General features: G+C 44.1%; 1 protein-coding gene and 1 long non-coding RNA gene across 2 annotated transcripts; one reads left to right on the top strand and one right to left on the bottom strand.

The window, feature by feature from the left end:
- Positions 1-6,246: 6,246 nt before the first annotated feature.
- On the bottom strand, positions 6,247-7,853 carry LOC133920541 (uncharacterized). Its single transcript, XR_009910117.1, has 3 exons — positions 7,656-7,853; positions 6,728-6,801; positions 6,247-6,557 (listed from the first exon to the last, which is right to left on the bottom strand). It is a non-coding gene; the product is annotated as an uncharacterized LOC133920541 (long non-coding RNA).
- A 3,983-nt stretch (positions 7,854-11,836) lies between these two features.
- On the top strand, positions 11,837-16,532 carry LOC133920540 (uncharacterized). Its single transcript, XM_062365153.1, has 4 exons — positions 11,837-12,050; positions 12,971-13,370; positions 13,465-13,587; positions 15,006-16,532. Exons 2-4 carry the CDS (start codon positions 12,978-12,980, stop codon positions 16,302-16,304), a joined length of 1,815 nt encoding a protein of 604 aa, XP_062221137.1. The 5' UTR covers positions 11,837-12,050; positions 12,971-12,977; the 3' UTR covers positions 16,305-16,532.
- Positions 16,533-19,896: the final 3,364 nt, after the last annotated feature.

The raw sequence follows: 19,896 nt of genomic DNA, 5'->3' as shown, positions 1-19,896 counted from the left end.
CGGGTCACACACTTAATAGGTTGGAACAAAATATGCGAATTGGATTCATATATGGGTTTAATTCGATTGTGATCCATGAGCTGTTAGAGTCCTAAAGGGCTTCAATGTAGGAGTCCATTAATGAGATCTATATAAGGAGAGGCGGGTGAGGTTGAGCCACTCGAAAACCCTAGCCGTAGCTTTCTACATGATCTCCCAAAACCCTAGTCGCGCGTGAGGTGCTAGCACATTGGAGCTCGGCGTTTCTACCTGGTACGTGTGAATACCGTAGAGACAATGTTGCTTTTCTGGCGCTAATCTTCTCGGCGAGTTGATCACCACGTGTTCGGGACTGGTCGACAGATCTGCTCGTCCGGTCGCGGAGCACAACGCGACCACTCGGATCTGGTCGGATAGCATGACACGACCACTCAGAACTAGTCGAGGCCACGATAGACCTGATCGAGAGCGGTTGAGAAACTGGTCGAGGAGCATGACCACCTGCTCGGAGTTGGTCGAGCATGACCACCTGCGCGGGGCTGGTCGCGGATCTGATCGAGAAGCTGTTCAAGGAGTTTGACGCGCACGACGCTGGATCGGCCTACTCCAACTCTTCTTCCACTGCACTGCACGTCGATTGGTAATGATCTATGATCTCCTACTAGCATGATTTTCTGGGTGATTACGGTAGAATATTTTATTTTAATCTAGTGTAGCCTACCCGTTCTCCAACAAGGGTATGTTTGGATACCAAACAAAAGATTTTCTAGCCTCGCTTAGCAAGGCTTGGCGTTTGGAATCATGAAAAAAATCCTAGCTTTCCTAGGCAAGCTAAGCCTTTGTGGGTGAGAAAAACCTAGCTCTTGAGGGAGAGCCGAATCAACTAGCCATCAATGGCAAAAACGAGCGCGTGTTGGCAACTGCTCGCGAATACCTCGTTCTCCATGTAGTTGCAGACTATTTGTGCTAAAAAGAAAAAACTGGTCACCGAGACTTGCCATTGTAGCGAAAATGACCCTATTAGATCATGATTGTGATTTTTGTGATTAATGACAACATAGTCATTGAGACTAATATGTTTGTCAAGAATATATCTTAGTAGGTCTGATGGATGCAATACATTAAGAAGCCATCATAGTCGGAACAAAGTTTGATTGAATTAAAGAAGTCCTAAGAAAAATATACTCACCGGATGGTCCGGTGCTGAAAGAATTATACGCATCAGAGCTTTGTGTCCAGAGGTAGTTTTAACTCACCGGATGGTCTGGTGTCAAATGGGCAGAAGCAGCGGAGTATTGTTGACAAATGGGAGAATGCAAATGGTTTCACCGGAGGAATGCCGGACTAATTTTTTGCATAGAAGAATCCAAGCAGAGAAGAACAAAGATAAACTCACCGGGAAGTCCATTGTGTGTGTTGTACACACCGTATGCTTCACACCGAAGTATTTCCTGTAGAAGCGTTTCCAAGAGTTAAAGATCGAAGAATACCTCACCAGATGGTCCGATGATAGGTGCATCATACACCGGAGGTTTACACCGAAGCAATTTTCAGAAAGAGATTGCAGAGTCTCAAATGGCTCAAATGTACCCACCGTATAGTCTAAGGGTGGCAATTTCCCCCGTCAGATCGGGTCCCCGCGGGTTTCAGACCCGACGGGGGGCGGGTTTGGGTGCAAAAAAACCCGGGAAGCTATCGAGTTGGGGCCTTAACTCGGATTGAGTTCGGATCTGTTTTTTCACCCGTGGGTGTCACCCGAAACCCCGCCCACCCAACGCCCACGCCCGCCCCGCCTCGACCCGCCGCCGTCACACTGCCGGGTTTTGGGTTGCCCCGTCGGGTTTCGGGTCCCCGTCAGGGCTGGGGGCGAGGTGGTTTTGCTCCTGATATTGATTTCAGGTTCGAGTCGGGTGTGGCGAGTCGGGTTTCGGGTTCAGGTCCGTTCCAGCAAAACCCAGCGGGCAGACCCGTTCCCATCCCTAGTATAGTCTGGTGATGGAGATGATATATACACTAGAGTGTTCAGTGTTCAGGATGACTTTGAGTGGAATCCAACGGCTAGTTTCTGATGGTGTACTCACCGGATTATCCGATGATTGTACTACTGTTATCATCGGATCATCCAGTGTTCATAGATTCTCTGAGCCATTGGGGCAAAGGCTAATTGGCGGGTTTGAGGCTATAAATATCCATATACCCAGCCATTTGAAAGTGTGGCATGCTGCTGGAGTCCAAGGAACCTCATAGACACTTGAGAAGACATCTAAGCCACCAAAAGTATTTAAAGTGATCATCTAAGGTGATTAAGCACAAGATTAGAGAGCGATTAGTGCTTAAAGGTCTAGAAAGAGTTGTAGCTAGGTGCTGCGACTTTGAGAGGGGATCAAGGAGTGATAATAACTTGTATCAAGAGGTATGTCGACACCTTGAAGTCTTGGTGACTCACCGGTAAGTTTGTTGACCCTTCAATTTGGTGTGGAACGGCAGCAAGGCGATTGTGCGGGGATCCGGAGACTCTTGCTTTTATGGCTAAAGCTTCAAAGTGATCATGACGACAAGTGAACAGAATAGAGGCTAGTGGTGAGATCTTGCCTTTGTGGCTTGGTGGCTTATTGGGCTTAAGACCTTGCCTTGGTAGCTTGGTGGCTCAAGAGTCGTGACCGGGAGCATAATCTTGGTGGAGCTCTAACGTGGACTAGGGATGACATTTATGCTATCGATATCAAGAAATAAAAATCATTTATGTTGAGTTTGCTCTCTCCAACTTATTTACATTTTCATATTTATATACTTACAATCTACCTTTACGTATTTATCTTCCTTAGAGTAGTTTGCTAGGATTGACTATAGATTGTAAAACTCTTTTGAGCGGTAGAGTAGACACACTAGATAAGCCTAGAATATATTTAGATAAAATTTAATATAAATTTATCTTCTGAAGCTTTTAGAGCTAATTAAATTTTAAATACCCTAATTTATCATCCTCTTATGATATCATGCATCCTGCAGCCATCCAAAACGAAACAACCAAATGATAAGGCAAGACAAGGCCGGCATAGCTGGAATGGGCAAGGTATAGCCCAAGCTTTTTCTACCACTTCCCTAAGACCTGTTCTTTCTACCACCATTTCTTAAATCTAAACAGTCTCTTACAAGTGTGATTGTTAACCATTTTATTCATATGTGAGCCACTACCTAAGTAATTTTCTACTTTATAAAGTTACGTAAGTCAGTGATTCCTGGTCTTCTTCACCCTTTTCGAATTCCAGTTGGGATCAAGGTCACGAATTCGGGAACCCTTAAAAGTCTGAACCATGGTGGCACAAGTTCCCAACATGTTATTGGTAGGAAACGACTTTTCACACGGCGGTTTGATATGTGAAATTGGAATGTAAAATATGAATTTCACATATTGTTGATAGGTTTCCATTTGTGTGTCTGGTTCCCGCGCTCTGTAACTAACTGATTTGAATTTCCGGAATTTAAAATTGAGTAAAGTTTACAAAATTACATTAAGGTTGGAAAAACTATCTAAAAACTACACTTTAAGAACCGATTCTGCAAAACTATACTTTAACTGCCATTCAACATCACAAATCTACACTTTTGATAATTGATTTCATGAAACCACATTTGTACTATCATATTGTATCACAAAAATACACATTAATTTTCATTTTATATCGCAAAACTACATTTTTAAGACACGATAAAAGTGTAGCTTTGTAATACTAGTGTCAATTAAAAAGATGGTCTTAAAAGTGTAGTTTTTCTTGTCTTAGTGTAGCTTTGTAATTTTCTAAATACATTTTTCCCTCTGATTTTAGAAATTGCCAAAGGCCACCCAAATTTAAAACCCCACCCATACAATTTGGTCAGAATCGGTCAACAATTGTTGGACTGATATTTCAGATCCACAAATGTAGTCCGCATGAAAATGGAATATGTAAGCGAATACCGAAGGAAAATAATATCTAGTGCACCCAGGCGACTGGAGCCTTGCGTTATTGCCTGGTTAGCCCACCGGGGCAAGAGGACCAGGCAGCCAAGGTGGCCAGTTGGTCACTGACGAATCACGAATGCACTCTCCGGCAAGGGCGACCGGCCGATGGGTGGTCCAGCTCGAGCAACATCGAGTCATGTCACCCCGACGTTTTATTTTTATTTTTATTTTGTAGAGGAACGCATAAACTTTATTGATTTATCATAAAGTTTAAAGGTAAAAACGTAGATATCCAGGGGATTAGAAAACAACACATGACGTCCAGGGCCAAGCATAGCAGCCGCCTTGACCAAATTACGAGCTTTTCCGTTGTCGCTCCTGCCTTCATGCTTAAAAGCACAGGTCTCGGGCAATCGTCGACTTCGTCTTAATCTCCTAAAGGATGGCAAAATAGCTGCACCTTTTTACCTCTTCTAAGTGCTTGCCACAGAGAGAGAGGAAGAGCGCCATGTTTCAAAGAGGCATGCCGTGGTCTGGAGACCATATTGATGAAAAATTTTGTCAGATATGGTGACGGTTCAGTAATAGAATTTGTTTTTGAATTTTTGTGAGCCATGATCATGCATCTGAGATTTCTTTCATTCCTACCCGGTGTGTTGGGTTTTGAGACCAACTTTGTAATAACTAGCTAAGTGTTTGTTTGTTGCAACGGAAATATAAATATTGAATGTGGTAACAATAATCACAAACTAAATATATGAAAATGTGGATGTGTTACAAGAGAGTCGCCGAACGAAAAAGTCAGGAGTGATACCCTAGTTTGATTCAGATAGGATCCAAAAAATAGAGAAGATTATCTATTAATTATTTCCTAATTTTTTTATTTATTTTTATTAGTAAAGCAAACTTTATTGCCGTAGCCAGTAATAAGATGAAAAGATTGAAGGACAAGAGTGAACGAGAAAAATGAGTAAATTATTTGAATTTTATGAGCTTTTATTATATAGGAGACTAAAAGAAGAAATAATGTGAAAACTAAATCGTATTTTATACAATAAAAATGAATGATTATGTGCATCATGTGATAAGAATACTGAGATAATCCATATTACTTCATCTAAAATAACCTCTAAGTGCTTGGTCACCTCGAGGCAATCAGTCGCAATTATCCCGACGTTCCGCTGGTCTGGGATGTGCTAGCCTTCGTGTCTGGCCTGATGAAAGGCCCTGCCCAAAGCTTGTTACTAGAGTCCTCATGACCGGCTTAAGCCCAATCCAACTTTAAAGCCCAGCCCACTTTCCAAAAAACAACACATGACGCCCAATTCATAGTGCTGATGATTAATCCAGACAGGGGCTATACAAACGGACACGGATCCTTTGCATTAAGGACGGTTAATGCAGAGGATTACTGTGTTGTACAGTAATATGAGTCTGCTACTACAGTCTTCGGCATTAATTAATCACTGTTTACTGAGGATTACTGCAGCTATAGAGTTTGGTTCTACTGTGCCACGGATCTGTACTGTAGCACCGGGTACTGTAGCGTTCTGTAGCAGTTGATCCAATCCATCTACCTCCAAATCAACGGCTGTGGAGTGCTCCTAATGCACTACACTGTAGCTCTCTGCAATTGCCAGTGACAACTGTAGAGGATCCGTGTCATATACAAACTTATACCCATAAGTTAATTTTTAAACCCATATCTGCATCTATTACCTACCATCTGTAAGAAATAAAATCCATGTCTATCGTCCGTAGGCACCATGTACTCACGGGTACAAACAAATGCTTATCAGTGATATAAGAGACCCCTCATATTTTGGTGAATAAATGATCGCTATGAGCTCATACGTCTTCGACGGTCACCTCCTTTAGATATTATGTTTCGGGTCATACTTATATTTAGAGAATATAGAAACATCTATTTAAAGATATACTAGTTACAAATTGTGCCCATAAAAATTAGAGTATTAAAAAAAATCAAGGGCAATGAATAACATGGAAAAAAACAATGTAGAAGTATTTGGATACACCTGCTAGATTATATAAGTATTTGGTATACATGTCAGATGCTTGTAGGGATGAAAACGGACGGGAACGGTCGGGAAAACCCTCTAACCATTTTCGTTTTCACATTTTCTCAGCCGGACGAAAACGAAAACAGGATAGACAGGAACGGAAACGGTCGGGACATAATCGGATGGTCGAAAACGAACTAATCCGATAGGGAAAATGGCAGTATCGGTCGGGATTCGAAAAACACAACGAAAATAAAAACCCACAAAACCATCAAGATGTGTCAATATGTATAAGTTTAACATGACTACAATAAATGCATCATCCATGCTTAGTGAGATAACATGTGATATAACATAACGATGACATGTATATATTTAACCACACAAACAATAAGTCTCAAACAGATATATAAGTGAACGATAGTATAAATATCCATACAACCACACAAAGTCTTAACATAATAACATCGAACCACTAGTCCACCACAACGTCAACATATGACAATAATAGGACAACAAAACATGAACATAAACATTCTTCAATCACTCTCGGCCTACAGCTGCTCATAATCATTCATCACATCTGGATCACTTGCTATTTCTTCTTCTTTCTCCTGTAATTTTACAATGCATGAAAAAAGGACATGTTAGTCAGGCTGTACATGAAGAACAAAAAAAAAGAGAGCATAGCTAGAGAGCGAGTGTGTGATCAGCTTCGGACATCTATGCATCAAAATGACCAAGAGATTCTATGCACCTCTAGCCTTGTACCATGAGAGGATACCTCATGCATCAGTTTATTAGAAATGGTCTCTAGAACCTCGAGATCATCCACAATGGAAGAAAATTTCTTGGAATCTAAAAAATCAAATAAAGACACATACATCATATGCAATGACAAAGAAAATAACTAATTAATGCACAATTATAAATGGCAAACTATTTAAATTATCACTTTTTCTTCCTGCAGCTACCCAATCTTTGGTGCAAATTAATGCTTGTACCATCTCAGGATCAAGACGGCTGCGATAAGGATCAATGACACGGCCACCAGCACTAAAGGCAGACTCTGAAGCAACCGTTGATACTTGTATGGCCATCATATCACGGGCAATTTGTGAAAGAATAGGATAATCTTCTGTATGGTTCTTCCAATATGCTAAAATGTCAAATTAGCTCTGCTTCAAAAGTGGCTCTGCCATGTATTTGTCCAATTCACTTAGGCCATCTCTATCAGGGCCACAATCATCATATAAGAAGCTTTCTAGTTCATCATTTCTATTTCCCATGAGCTCATCTACTGGGTTTGTAGGTTCATTCACATTACTCTTACCTTCTTTACAACACTAACAAACTCTTCAAGGTGAACTTGATATAAACCACCATAGAACTTTCTCATGTAAAATTCTACAAGCTTTTTTTTTTACCTAGGATCAAGGAAGCATGCCACTGCAAGAGCAGTACTAGACTTGTTCCAATATTTCTCAAACTTTGTATCCATAGCAGTTGTCATTTCACTAATAATGAAACTTTCACTAACTTTCCATTTACCAAGCAATTCTTTTATCTCACAGAAACCTTTATAAAACATATTTGCTGTTGGATATAAAGTACCAGAGAGAAGTTCAGTAAGATTATAGAATTTCATCAAGCACTGAAAAATAGTTATAGCCATATTCCATTCATCAGAAGATGGAGAAATTTTCTCGTACCTACGGCGATCCGAGGACTTAAGCCTCACAAAAGCAGGCTTGTAGTACAAGGCATCCCTCAGCATCAGATAGGTTGAATTTCACCTAGTTGAAACATCAAGTGAGAGACCCTTCGTTGTATCCAACCCACACTCAGTGGCACACTTTATGAGTTCCTCCCACTGCAACGGAGAGCCCTTTACAGCTAGTACAAGTGCTTTAATCTTCTCAATTGTTTTTGCAATTACACTTAGACCATCTCTAGCAACTAAATTGAGTATGTGGCAGGCACATCTCACATGAAAAAATATACCATCACAAACTAAAGAAGCATGAACATCCTTGAGATCAGTAATTATGTCGTTAACTGCCACTTCATTTGTACTAGCATTGTCCAAAGTTAATGCAAACAATTTCTTCTCAATGTACCACTTGACCATAAGTTCAGAGAAGGTATGTGCTAACTTCTTACCAGTATGTCGTCCTTCTACATGAAAGAAACCCGCAATTCTCTTCTGAATATGCCAATCATCATCTATCCAATGAATGGTGACACACATGTATGATTTGTTTTGACATGATGTCCACATGTCCATGGTTGCACTAAAGCGGCAATGAACATTTTTAAATTGTGCATACAATTTATCCTTTTCTTCCAAATATATGTCCATGATTTCCTTTCTAGCAGTAACACGAGACTTGATTGGAAAGTTAGGGCGCAATGATTTAATAAACTCAACAAAGTAATCATGCTCAACTATATTGAAAGGATACTCATGCATGATTATTGCCAAATACAATTTCTTGAGACTAGCTTCCTGATCATACCTGTAAGGCTCAACAAAAGTAATGTCTTTTCCATGATCCTTTTCCACTTTGAGTTATTGCTGCCCTTTTACTATACTATGAGCTGACTTCAAATGGTTCCGAAATCCGGATGTTCCATGATAGCTCTCAGCCCTATATTTGGACTTGCAATTTGGAAAGTTGCAATATCCCCAGCACTGCTCATACTTCTTCCCATTCACCTCTACTATATCTGTTTTCTTGGTAAAGTACTGCCAGACATCAGATGTGCACTTCTTCTGCCGCTTTGTAGTTGTCTGAGATTCTGCTCTATCATCAGGATTTGGAGCTACATCATCACCCTGCTCCTGTGTGTGCCACTGCCATCGGTGCCAATAGAAACCCTCTCAACTGCAGGTGTTGTAGATGATGCTGACACACCAAGATGTACACTCGAGCTAACACTTTGAACTTCGTTTGCCTTTCTCTTTGGTCCTGACAAGAATCAATAATACAAGAACCAATAATGAGCAATGTCTTATTCCCGTGCTAGATATTACAACAGATTCTTGAATAAAAACACAAATAAATGAACACATGACATTATATCATTGTCCTGGGAAATTCGAATGAACACTTTCTAAAATCATCATTTTATTTTCATCACAGTGACTAGAACACTTCCTAATATTTTATTTTCTTCACAATGACAGTCAATATCGTAACATTTCATTTTCATCACAATAAAGAGATATATTGCTATGATTGATAGTCATCACAGATTTACCTGCAGTAGAGCTGTCGGTCTTAGCGTCGACTGTAGGCGGCGGCGGCGCCTCTAGGAGCAAGCGACCTAAACCAAGATACTTCTCTGGTGGCCTCGAGCTAGAAGGGGCTTCTCCAGTTGGTAGCATCGCGCTGCCACTCACTTCACAAAGCTCACTTGCTACTTTCTCTGGACAAACAAAATGCAAGTGCAAATGTAAGATTACATGGCTAACAAAATCCTGTCTGACATAGAAATACCATTGCAATTTTCTCAAAATCCCCACTGTCTCAACTTGATTCACTGGAGTGCAAGCATCATTTCAAGCTTGAATGCCATTCTTACGGCAGCAATTGCTTCTGTTAAAAATGATGTGCCAATATGTTTTGTAAAATCTGAAAAAAAACAATATTATCAAATGTTTTCGCATGCGTTTTGTAGGACACTGTCAGTCTGAAAAAAAAACAATATTATCAAATGTTTTCACTGTCTGACATAGAAATACCACTGCGGTGGCCGGCGGATGCTGTCGGGCAGCGGGCGCTGCAGACCTGCAGTGGAGGCGTGCGCAGGTGCGCTGGAGCGGGCGGCGTGGCGGGCACCGGCGGGTGGAGTGGCAACGGCCGGCGCTGCAGACCTGCAGTGGAGGCTGGTGGCTGGAGCGGAAGGAGCGCGCAGACGCGCAGTGGAGGCGTGCCGCGTGCGCAGGTGGAGGCGTGCGCTGTGCGCAGGTGCGCTGGAGCCGTGGAGCGGCCGAGCGGGCGGCCTAGCTGGCGGCGGCGTTGGAGGGCGGGCGAGTGGCGACCGGGCGTTGGGTACTAGCGGCCTGGCGGGCGGCGGCTGGCGGCTGGGATTGGGAGCCTGGCCGCTGGCGCCTGGAACCCTGGATGAGTGGATGACAGCAGATGGGCCTTCGTGGGCTACGGTAACTACGGTGGATAATAAAAGTAGATGGGCCTTCATGTATTCAGGCCTTATCCCACGAAGAAAAAACGGGACGAAAACGGAAATATCTCGAATAAAAACGGGAAAATAACAAAACGGACGAAAATATATCAAACCGTTTTCGGTACCGTTTTCGCACGACCTATACCGTTTTCATCCCGTTTCCGAATAAGTCCCGAAAAAATGAAAACGATCGGGAATAATCGGGATACGGCACCGGGACGGGATGGGATTTTCCCGTTCCGTTTTCATCCCTAGATGCTTGGACTAGGTACATAGATAAAGTAGGCACATGTAAGTTTTTTTTATGCCCACGTATGTGTACTTGTTGAGTTTAAATACAAACTCACATCTAAACTCATAGACAAATACTATAACCTAAAATCGTATCTATTAGGATTTTTACGCACCAATATATAGGTAATATGTGCCCATTGCAATCGCTGCATGTGAGCTTCAGAAGAGAAGATCACGGTCAGTAGCTGTACATTGTCATGGACGCTTTGCTGCCGCACCAACAGTGTACACCGCCCAAATGGCTGGTTTTGGCTCCCTCTTCTTTATTGCAGTTGTAGGCTTGTAGCACCATCTCCCGGTCTCTCCTACATCTGCATTAATCATCAGCATTCCTGGTCCCGGCCGGCGACGTGCACGATCATCCATCACGTCGCCGTGCCGGCCGGCCAAAGCCGGCAGGGGATCGAGATCTCCGCCATGACCTTGGACCGGAGGATTCGCGCGGCTCGAGGATGACTTGTGCTCGGTGGATGTCTGCCCTCTGCCTCCATGCGCTGCTCCTCTCGAGATCCGAGAGCACATGCCCGCTTCGCCGCCCGATTCTCCCGGCCTTCCACCTGTGCGCCGATGCCGCTTGGTGGGACAGCAAAAGCCCCCTTCCCATGTGCAGCGCGGATTGTTTTCTATCACCTGCTTGGCGAAGGAGGATTAACTCAGCTGCTAATGTCAGGGGAGTGAACCTACTAATGAATGATTAATTGTTTGAGTTGAGCTGGGCTGCTAGCTTGTCATCCGTTTCATTGTCTACGTTTGGTTTAAAAATTGATAGGGAAACGTAGGCAGCGATTTCAATTTTGTTTTACATTTTTTTCCCTAAAATTTCAATTATGTTTTGTTCTCTGCTTTCTGTGTCTCATATGTCAGTCAAAGAAAAATCCTGAATTAAACATTTCATTCCCCTTTGAATTTTCTAAAATTCACGAGCTAAAATTTCGATGAAATTTTAATCCCTTAACGTAGGCGATTTTGGACCTAGTTATTCTTCGGCACTTGCCAGCGTGTCGGTGTTCAACTGTTCATACTGCTGCTAAAACTGAATGTCCTAGACTGAGGATGGCTGTCATACTCCAAAAGTCCAAATACACTAGGTTTAATGATCAACCAACTCAAAAAAGAATCGAGCTCTTATAAGAGGAAAAAAAGGCGGGCATCAAGGCTATTTTGAAAATGCAGCAATCAGAGAACCTCTTCGGTTCTTGCGTGAAGCCTTTTTTTTTTAAGATGGAGGAAGCTTTATTTCAATATGAAATAATGTTCCCGTATTACGCTAACTTCGATTCTCATGGCCCATGCAAGCTTCCCCCCTTGAACCGAAACGACCGCAGACAAGCACACATATCCAATCCAATCCCCAATCATATGCAACAGCGAGACAGCTCATGCTGCTCCCAATCTGCAGCCAAGGGCGTACATGATGTACATGCACATCCTCCCCCACACCCCATACACACCCATCACCTTGTCTCCTTCCTCCGTCCTTCCCCGCTCGTGTGTCTGCCATCGTCTCTGCACAAACAGCTGCAAATGCAAATGCAGGTTCTTCTCCTGATGGGGCAGAAGAGGAATTGACTGTCACTGTTTACAAAGAGCTAGATACACTCGGCGTTCATCCTCTTTGATGGGTACCTTTCTATCTCTCAATGCATGGCATTCTCAAGCTCTTGGTGTCTTCTTACTTGGACTGGATGTTGTTGCTGTGTTCATGGCGTATTGCATTGTTGTAGAGCTAACCTTTTTGTTCTGAAAATTTGTCATGCTAGGATTTCGCGCTATTCTGGCACGAAGTTCCATGGAAATTTCTTTTCCTTGGTTTGTCTTTTGTTTCTCTTTGACAGTTTGAACTCATTTGAAACTGTTGTGGTCCTGCTGCGATCTGGGCGAATATCTTTGCGTTGTTGGTACTGTAACAACTCGGCAATCTTTTGCAGCAGTACATCTTCTTGGTTCCTTCAACCTTCTATTAACTTAGCATATTTTCTCCATTTCCAAATGTATCTCTGAAATTTCCTCGGTACGAGGGACTCGAGTACATGGTAGCTTTCTCTGTTCAAAGGAGAAACAGAAAGATCATGCATTTCTTTGCTTTTTGGCTAAATGTGTGAAGATCACATCTTCGTTTTCCAGTTCTTGCATGCTTATTCCTTCCATCAATAAAGCTGCCTCCATCCATTGCTCTTTTCTGCCTTTTCTCCTTGCTCCTTTGATCAGCTAGGTATGGAGCTGTTCATCTTGAGTCCTACTTCTTGAGTCTTGATCCCCACAGAATAGAATAGAACAGAATCAGTAGGGCCGCGCTGATCTTGATGCCCCTGTTGCAAAAGCAAACCCAAATCCCTATGCAAATCCAAGAACATAATTAGCCCCGCATCGCATCCATGCTTCTTTTTCTGCCTTTTTTTTTTGCGAGTCCATGGTTCTTTTCCCTTGTTTATTCAGGTGGATTCTTGTTCCTGTTTTTTTTGTCAACGCATTCATCATTCATGTAAGCAATGTTGCTCATGTCAAGAAGATGCCATCATCTCAAGCTGAAATCTGAATCCAGAACTGCAATGCTGAGGGAAGCCGCTGAGGTAACCGTGACTGGACCTTCGACCACCAAGTCCCGTAAGCGGTGCGCGCAGTCGTCGTCGGGCGCGTCGTCGGAATCCCAAAGGAGGAGGAAGCCGCAGCTGAAGCGAGGCGTGCGGCTGACCGGCCGGAGGGGAGGAGCCGCGTCGCCGTGCTTGAGCAGGAGGAGGAGGATGTCGGAGTCGTCCTGGAACCGGCATTACCGGTTCGCCGACGTCGAGACGTGGTCAACGTCGGCGGCGTCGGCCCGGAAGCTCGTCAGCGCTCTCTGGCAGCTCAACAAGGGGGGTGCGTTCGAGGAGGAGGGGGAGATCGGGTGGGACGCGGCGGCCGCCCGCCGGACCTCGGATCACTGGCGTAGCGCGTCCGTGGAGGTAGGTGATCGTTGTCGTTGTGTTGTGCCATCGACAGTTCGTTTCTGTAGCGATCGTTCTTGCTCTGAAGTCTGAACCTGATGTTTCGGTGCAGTTCTCCAAGATGTCGAGACGGAAGAGCAAGGCTTTGAAGGACGATGGAGAGAGGAGCTGGCGCAATGGCCATGGTCATGGCCAGTGGTTCTCAGATGTCGTTAGCAATGGCGGCACGGTGGAGGTAAATTTGATCTCCTTAACTGTACAGTCGATTATTCATGACAATGTTCATCTGCCTTCCTCTTGGAAACATCATATCTGATTAACAACTGAACTAGTAACATTTTTTGCTTCGAAGTTCCCATACTCTGTTTTTCAGCAGCAGCTTCTTCATGTCAGTTTCTTCGTTCGGTACAGAGTTATTTACTGCAATATGTCATATGGTTAGGGAACTGAAAATGCGCACTTTGACTCTGTATTTCGGATGCCGATTTCTGAAGAGGCAGTGAGTTACAAAGCTTGTCATCCATGGAATTACCAGTGGCCACCCCTTTCTGAACATTTTTTACGCCTCATGCTTAGGCGGTACAGCCTATTATAAACCTCAGTTGCATTTCCAAAGGATACCTTCTGCTAGGCACATGCATTTTTGTCCACTTGTTCGTCAGGCTCGTACCAACCTGGCTAAACAGTTTATTCATCTGCCAACATGATGCCATCCTACTCATGTCTAGGCTGTTACGGGCATTAGGCATCTGAAAATCGAACCCTTTTGTGGTTCTTATTTACTTTATCGTTTTAACGGTTTTTTCGGGGTTCTTGTCATGATGGGATTTTCATCTTTATTCTCTTCGCTACGAGATTCTCTCATTTTTCTTCACAAATCTTTTTAAAGGGAAAGTGTTGGAGATGATGAGAAAATAAAGTTGTTAGAGATGATATGAAAATAAAAGAAATGAGAACAGAGAGAAGAATTAGAAAAAGAATGAAATAAAGTAAATATAGGTAGGAATAGTCTTTAGTCATTGAGCAGTTGCGAACGCCTTTTAAGGTCTATGTGGCGCGGCGGTGCGAATAATGAACTGGCTTAAGTTGGAATTATCTTGTTGACAAGTAGAGATGGCAGATTCGGAGGTTGTCAGAGTTCGTTGAAACTTGTTTTTCAATGGGTAATGCAGTTGCAGAGGAGGGCCAGGGACAGCCTCAGCTCTGACTGTGTGCCTGTCAGCGGCACTTAATCATGCTACTAATCCTTTTGCCTGATCATTCTGCAATTCTACATTCCCTATTCCTGGAAATGGAAATCTAGATCAACTCTATCTGGCCATTGACCAAGAAGCATCATATATATTCTACATGTTTACCAGCTGGTCTAAGCACTGTCAAATGACATTGAGATCATAGGAGTAACGGTGAATATAAAGAAGAAGCGTACCGAACTTGCTGTACATTTGGTCTGAATCACTTCCACATCTTGCAAGCACTAGCAAGTCTAGGCTCTGAACATTGTCAGATAGATCATAGGAGCAACAGTAAACAGCACAGTAAACTTGCTGTTCATTTGATCTCAATCACTTTTTCAACATCTTCTAAGTACTAACAGTTAATAAAATCGGCATCTGATCAAAATTGCTAATGAACTTGTTCCATCCTTTTCAGGTGCATCCATGCCCTCAGGGCCTCAGTTCACCGTGTCCAGGTGACAGAATGGCGCAGTTGCAGGGTATTTACAACAGCCTGGCCGCGTCCAACGAGCTCGTTAGAGTCTTGGCCAATGTCTTGGGACCCGCCGGTGGCCTGAACCCGACGGCGGCGTCCCTCCTCTCCGCGCTGCGTTCGGAGCTCGACGTCGCGCGCGGCCGCGCGGGCCAGCTCGTCAGGCAGCACAAACGCCACGGCGACGAGTCGTCGACGGAGCACCTGCGGAGGCAGCTCTTGGAGGAGGTACGGGTGTGGAAGAGCAGGCACAAGGAGAAGGCGGCGGCCTACGCTCGGCTTGTGGCCTCGGAGCTGGACGGCGAGCGGCGGTCGCGGCGGCGGGCCGAGAGGGCGAGCAAGAAGCTCGGGGAGGCGCTGGCCGAGGCCGAGAGCTCGTTGCGGATGGCGACGAGGGAGCTGGAGCGGGAGAGGGCGTCGAGGGAGAGGCTGGAGAAGGTGTGCGACGAGCTCGCCAGCGGCGGTTTCGGCGGCGCTGCGGAGGAGGAGCTGAGGCGGGAGGCCGAGAGCGCGCGGGAGGAGATGGAAAGGGAGAGGAAGATGCTGCAGCTCGCCGACGAGCTGCGCGAGGAGCGGGTTCGGATGAAGCTGGCGGAGGCGAGGCTCCAGTTCGAGGAGAAGAACGCCGTCGTCGACCGGCTGCGCCAAGAACTCGAGGCCTTCTTGGATAGCAACAAGGATCGTCAAGAATCGCCTCCTGAGGAACACCACCGTGTTGTCGACGGCGATCATCTCCTGCAACTGGTTCTTGCATCGGAATCAGGTGTCCAAGGCATTGATCGTCTGGCCGTAGACAAGAACGGACAAGAAGGCGAAGGCGAAGGCGAAGACGGCGGCGAATGCGGTGAAGTTGATGATTCAGAAGGCAGCGACATCGAGCTGAACATGGACGGCAACAGCTGGAGCTACATGACCACCTCCAGGGAGACGACGGCCAAGAACGCAGTACCAATGCACGGCTCACCATCGGACAGAGGGACAGAGTGCGGCGCCAGCGACCGAAGATCCGAAGGAATGGGAGAGGCACTGGAACAGGATTGGGACGAAGGGTGCAGCAACGACAGGACAACCACCAAGGACCTGGACGAGGACGCGGAGAGGTACGAGGCAATCAAGAACCTCAGGGAGCAGATGCTGGCCGGCCATGGTTTTGTCTTCCTGTCGCAAGGGGGCGCAGACGCTGACGGAGATCGCCATCGGCATGATCTGATATCTCAAATTGAAGAGGGTGGCCTCTGGTGAGATTGCCATGGAGCACGGGGGAAATTGGTTGGTGTTAGCAGTAACACCAACGCTGTTTCTTCAAGCCGGTGTGCGTAGTCCTTGTGTTTCATTTGCACAGTTGTAGAGCTCTGTCTTTGGGTTTTGGAGTGGTTTCGTTTCGGTGTTTTTTGCATTGGCATTTGGCGCTTGGTTCCAGGATCACAAATCATCAATGCCTTGTACTTGTATATACAGACCCGAATGTTCGTATAGTTGGTGCTGTTTTTTCTTGCATTATTCAGTAATCAAGATTCACGAGTGATAGTGGCCACAGCAACTGGGCATCGAACTGACCTTGACAACTTGTTGAATACTTCTGTTTATCACACACACCAAAAAGAAATTCATTTTCAATTTCCTGTTGGCACTGAAGAAGGTCTTCGACGGCCTCGCGCCACAGAATGAGAGGGGCGACGGCAGGGTCCCTTGCGCCTAGGGCGAGGGTGGAGGTGGCAGACACCGCGGGGACCTCACATATGGCTGTAGGAGACTTTTAAATTGGGTTCTTTCTAAATAAAGGATGCAATACAAATAAGATTTAAAAAAGATATATGGTTGAACATAAAACCACTTAATGAGCAATTCTCCTCTTTATATAATATAGTAAAGAGAAAGCAGGATATTGTGGCGAACGTAGTGAGATCAATACCTCTTAATATTTTCTTCTGTAGACCTATTGCTAGGGATAGATTAATCGTCTGGCATAGGTTAGTATCTAACATAATACATGTTCAATTAACAAATGAAAATATATGTTTTGACTAAATTTTTGTACAGTCCATGTGTAATATGATGATTCATAAACCATTTTTCCTTTCGTCACGATGGCTATGGAAGCTTAAGCTCCCACTTAAAATTAAGATTTTTTTATGGTATTTATTAAGAGGAGTAATTTTGATCAAAGATGATCTGGTCAAAAGAAAATAGATTAGGAACCTCAAATGCTGCTTTTGCAACCATAATGAGAGCATTCAACACTTATTTTTCAAGTGTCACTTTGCAAAGTCGATTTGGCAAATTATCCAGATTGTCTTAGGTATTACCATGCCAAAGAATATTAATCATATTATGGGTGATTCGTTACGTGACATGGATGCAAATAAAAAGAAACTGATCCTGGTTAGGGTAGCCGCTCTATTTTGAACGATTTGGCTATACCGTAATGATATGGTCTTTAATAAGAGAGGAATAACCTCTCTCTTTTTTTTTTTTTTGCAAGCACTCTTTAGGGGTACATATTGGTTCATATTTTGGAGACTATAACATAAGGAGGACCAAAGGGAAGAGATCAAACTGGCTTGCTAGAATTTGGAGGTGGCGACTATGGAGCTCTTTACCAAGAATACCTGACGGTTTAGTCATATGTTATGTGCCGTATAATATCATGTAACCTCTCTAAAATAACTATCTTTTTTTTTCTTATCAGCAATAGGGTGAGATGATGTAATAATGCAACAAGGGATGTATGCATCCCCGGATGCAAAAGGCTGGAACGCTACCCTTCTTCTAAAAAAAAATGGCTCTGGAGGACGAGTGTACGGTTTGGATTACTTAGGGTTTGATTGGTTGTCCGTATGAGAGCAATCTAGTTCGGCGGATGCATATAATATAAGAGAGAAGTGTATTTGCTTGCTCATATGTATTGTTTCAGTCTGGTCCAACAAATGCAAATATACACCTGTAACCTGGCTCGGGAGGGAAGCTCGATTCCCTCCGTAGCCTAGCCCGACGGATGCAGGCTTGTGCATCTGCTCATGCAGACGAGTTCACTTGTCAGTTTCACAAAATCATTTTCATACGAACAACCAATCATAGTCACAACTCTTGCAGCCTCAGATTTGGTCAACCAAACAAAAATTTAGCTTAGCCGGTCTAGACTGATCAAACCAACTAAACATTCTTCTTTTCAACAAATATAACTCTGCTCAGCCTGCTTCTCCTTAGCCTGCATATACAATTCATGTGGACAAGACCCATACGGGCAACCAATCATACCATTAGGTTGTGCAGGGTGACTTGGGTCTAGCTAGACCATCAGGCTAGACGCTATGTAGCTTAGGGCTTCCCAATTTTAAAATTATGCCCCATGTTTACCATTGATGAACTTTTGGATATATTTATTAGGAAGAAGTCTGATTTACACCCTTCAACTATCACAGAAGTTCGATTTTCAACTCAGAATTACAAAACCAGATATCTTACAATCCCTAAGTGATGAAACCGGACAAAATACCCCCCGCACCCAAACCTCTTCGGTTTCAGTACATGTCAGCACGATGTGGCATTGATTTTTTCTGACATAGTAGTTATTCAGGATTGAAAATCGGACTTCTATGGTAGTTGGAGGGTGTAAATTGGATCTCTTCCTAAAAAGATAATTGCATAAATGAGTGTACTATTTGAATAATTGCAAAAATAGGTGACTAGACACATGTCGGCACGTGGACTGTCGATAGGCACCTATTGGCAGAGGGCCGGCCAACTAGGGTTGCCATTTCGGATCTACGTCGGCTAGGGAAGATCAACGTTGAGTGGCAAGAGCCTGTTGGTAGCTGGCAGGTCGACATGCCTTGTTAGTCGTCCGCTGGCCAAGATGCCTGACCTTGTTGGCATCTGGGCTGCCAACAGATTGGGCCTACCGGCAAGCCCGGTGCCGATAGGCGCGATTGTTTTAATTGATCGGGATTGACTGGGCTTCTTTCTTGTGAAGAAAAGAGAGATCTTGTCAGCGCCGATTGGAGAAGAAGAGGGAGGCAGCAAGGGAGGAGGGGAGAGAGAGGCGGCGAGGGAGAGGAGAAGAGAGAGAGGCGGCAGGCGGGCGACCGACAGCGGCCAAGGTTGGATTGACTTCGGTTGCACAGTAAGTTTTTTTTTTCAACCGAGGGAGATATATTATATTTAGGTTTAAAGCTAGGTACATAGGAAGTAGAAGTATTTAGGTTTACATCCTCCAACTGCCACATAAGTCTGTTTTTCAATCCTGAATCATTGTCACGTTAGCGAAAATCACTGCCACATCCTGCTGATGTATGCAGGACAGCTGGAGTGTTACTCTGCAGCCTGTTACACTCCAAATCCGTATCAGAGGCCCATTTTGGCCTTGATCATAATCCGTGCCTTCCGATCCAATACGACTTTCTTAGGACGGCCTGAAGATAGCAATGAGATGGGAGTAATGGAAACCAACCCAATGTGGAATTCAGCAGTCCGCTGGATTAAAAAAAGGCGACAATAGCGCAAAACTTTCATAAAGCATCGTAACTGGGAGCCTCTATCCATGAAAGTTTACTGATTTAACTAGCCAATACTACCAACTAAAGGAAAACTCCTCTAAAAAACTAATGGCTAGATGAAACTGTAGCGTTCACTAGTTAACTAAAAGTGAAACTTTCAAGTCGACTTTTGAAACTTTCGTCTTGAAATTCAAGTAGAGGTTTTCTCCACTTGAATATTCAAACTATGATGTCTCAGTTTGGAATTTTGAAATTGAAGTTTCCAACTTTCAACTCAGTGACACTAGAAGAAATTAATTAACTATTTAGTTAACTATTGAATGCGTACCGTATAGCAA

Source organism: Phragmites australis, chromosome 6 (genome assembly GCF_958298935.1).
Source record: "Phragmites australis chromosome 6, lpPhrAust1.1, whole genome shotgun sequence".
NCBI classification, from domain to species: Eukaryota; Viridiplantae; Streptophyta; class Magnoliopsida; order Poales; family Poaceae; genus Phragmites; species Phragmites australis.
The sequence above is the reverse complement of the archived record's forward strand: the minus strand, read 5'-3'. Positions and strand labels throughout refer to the sequence as shown.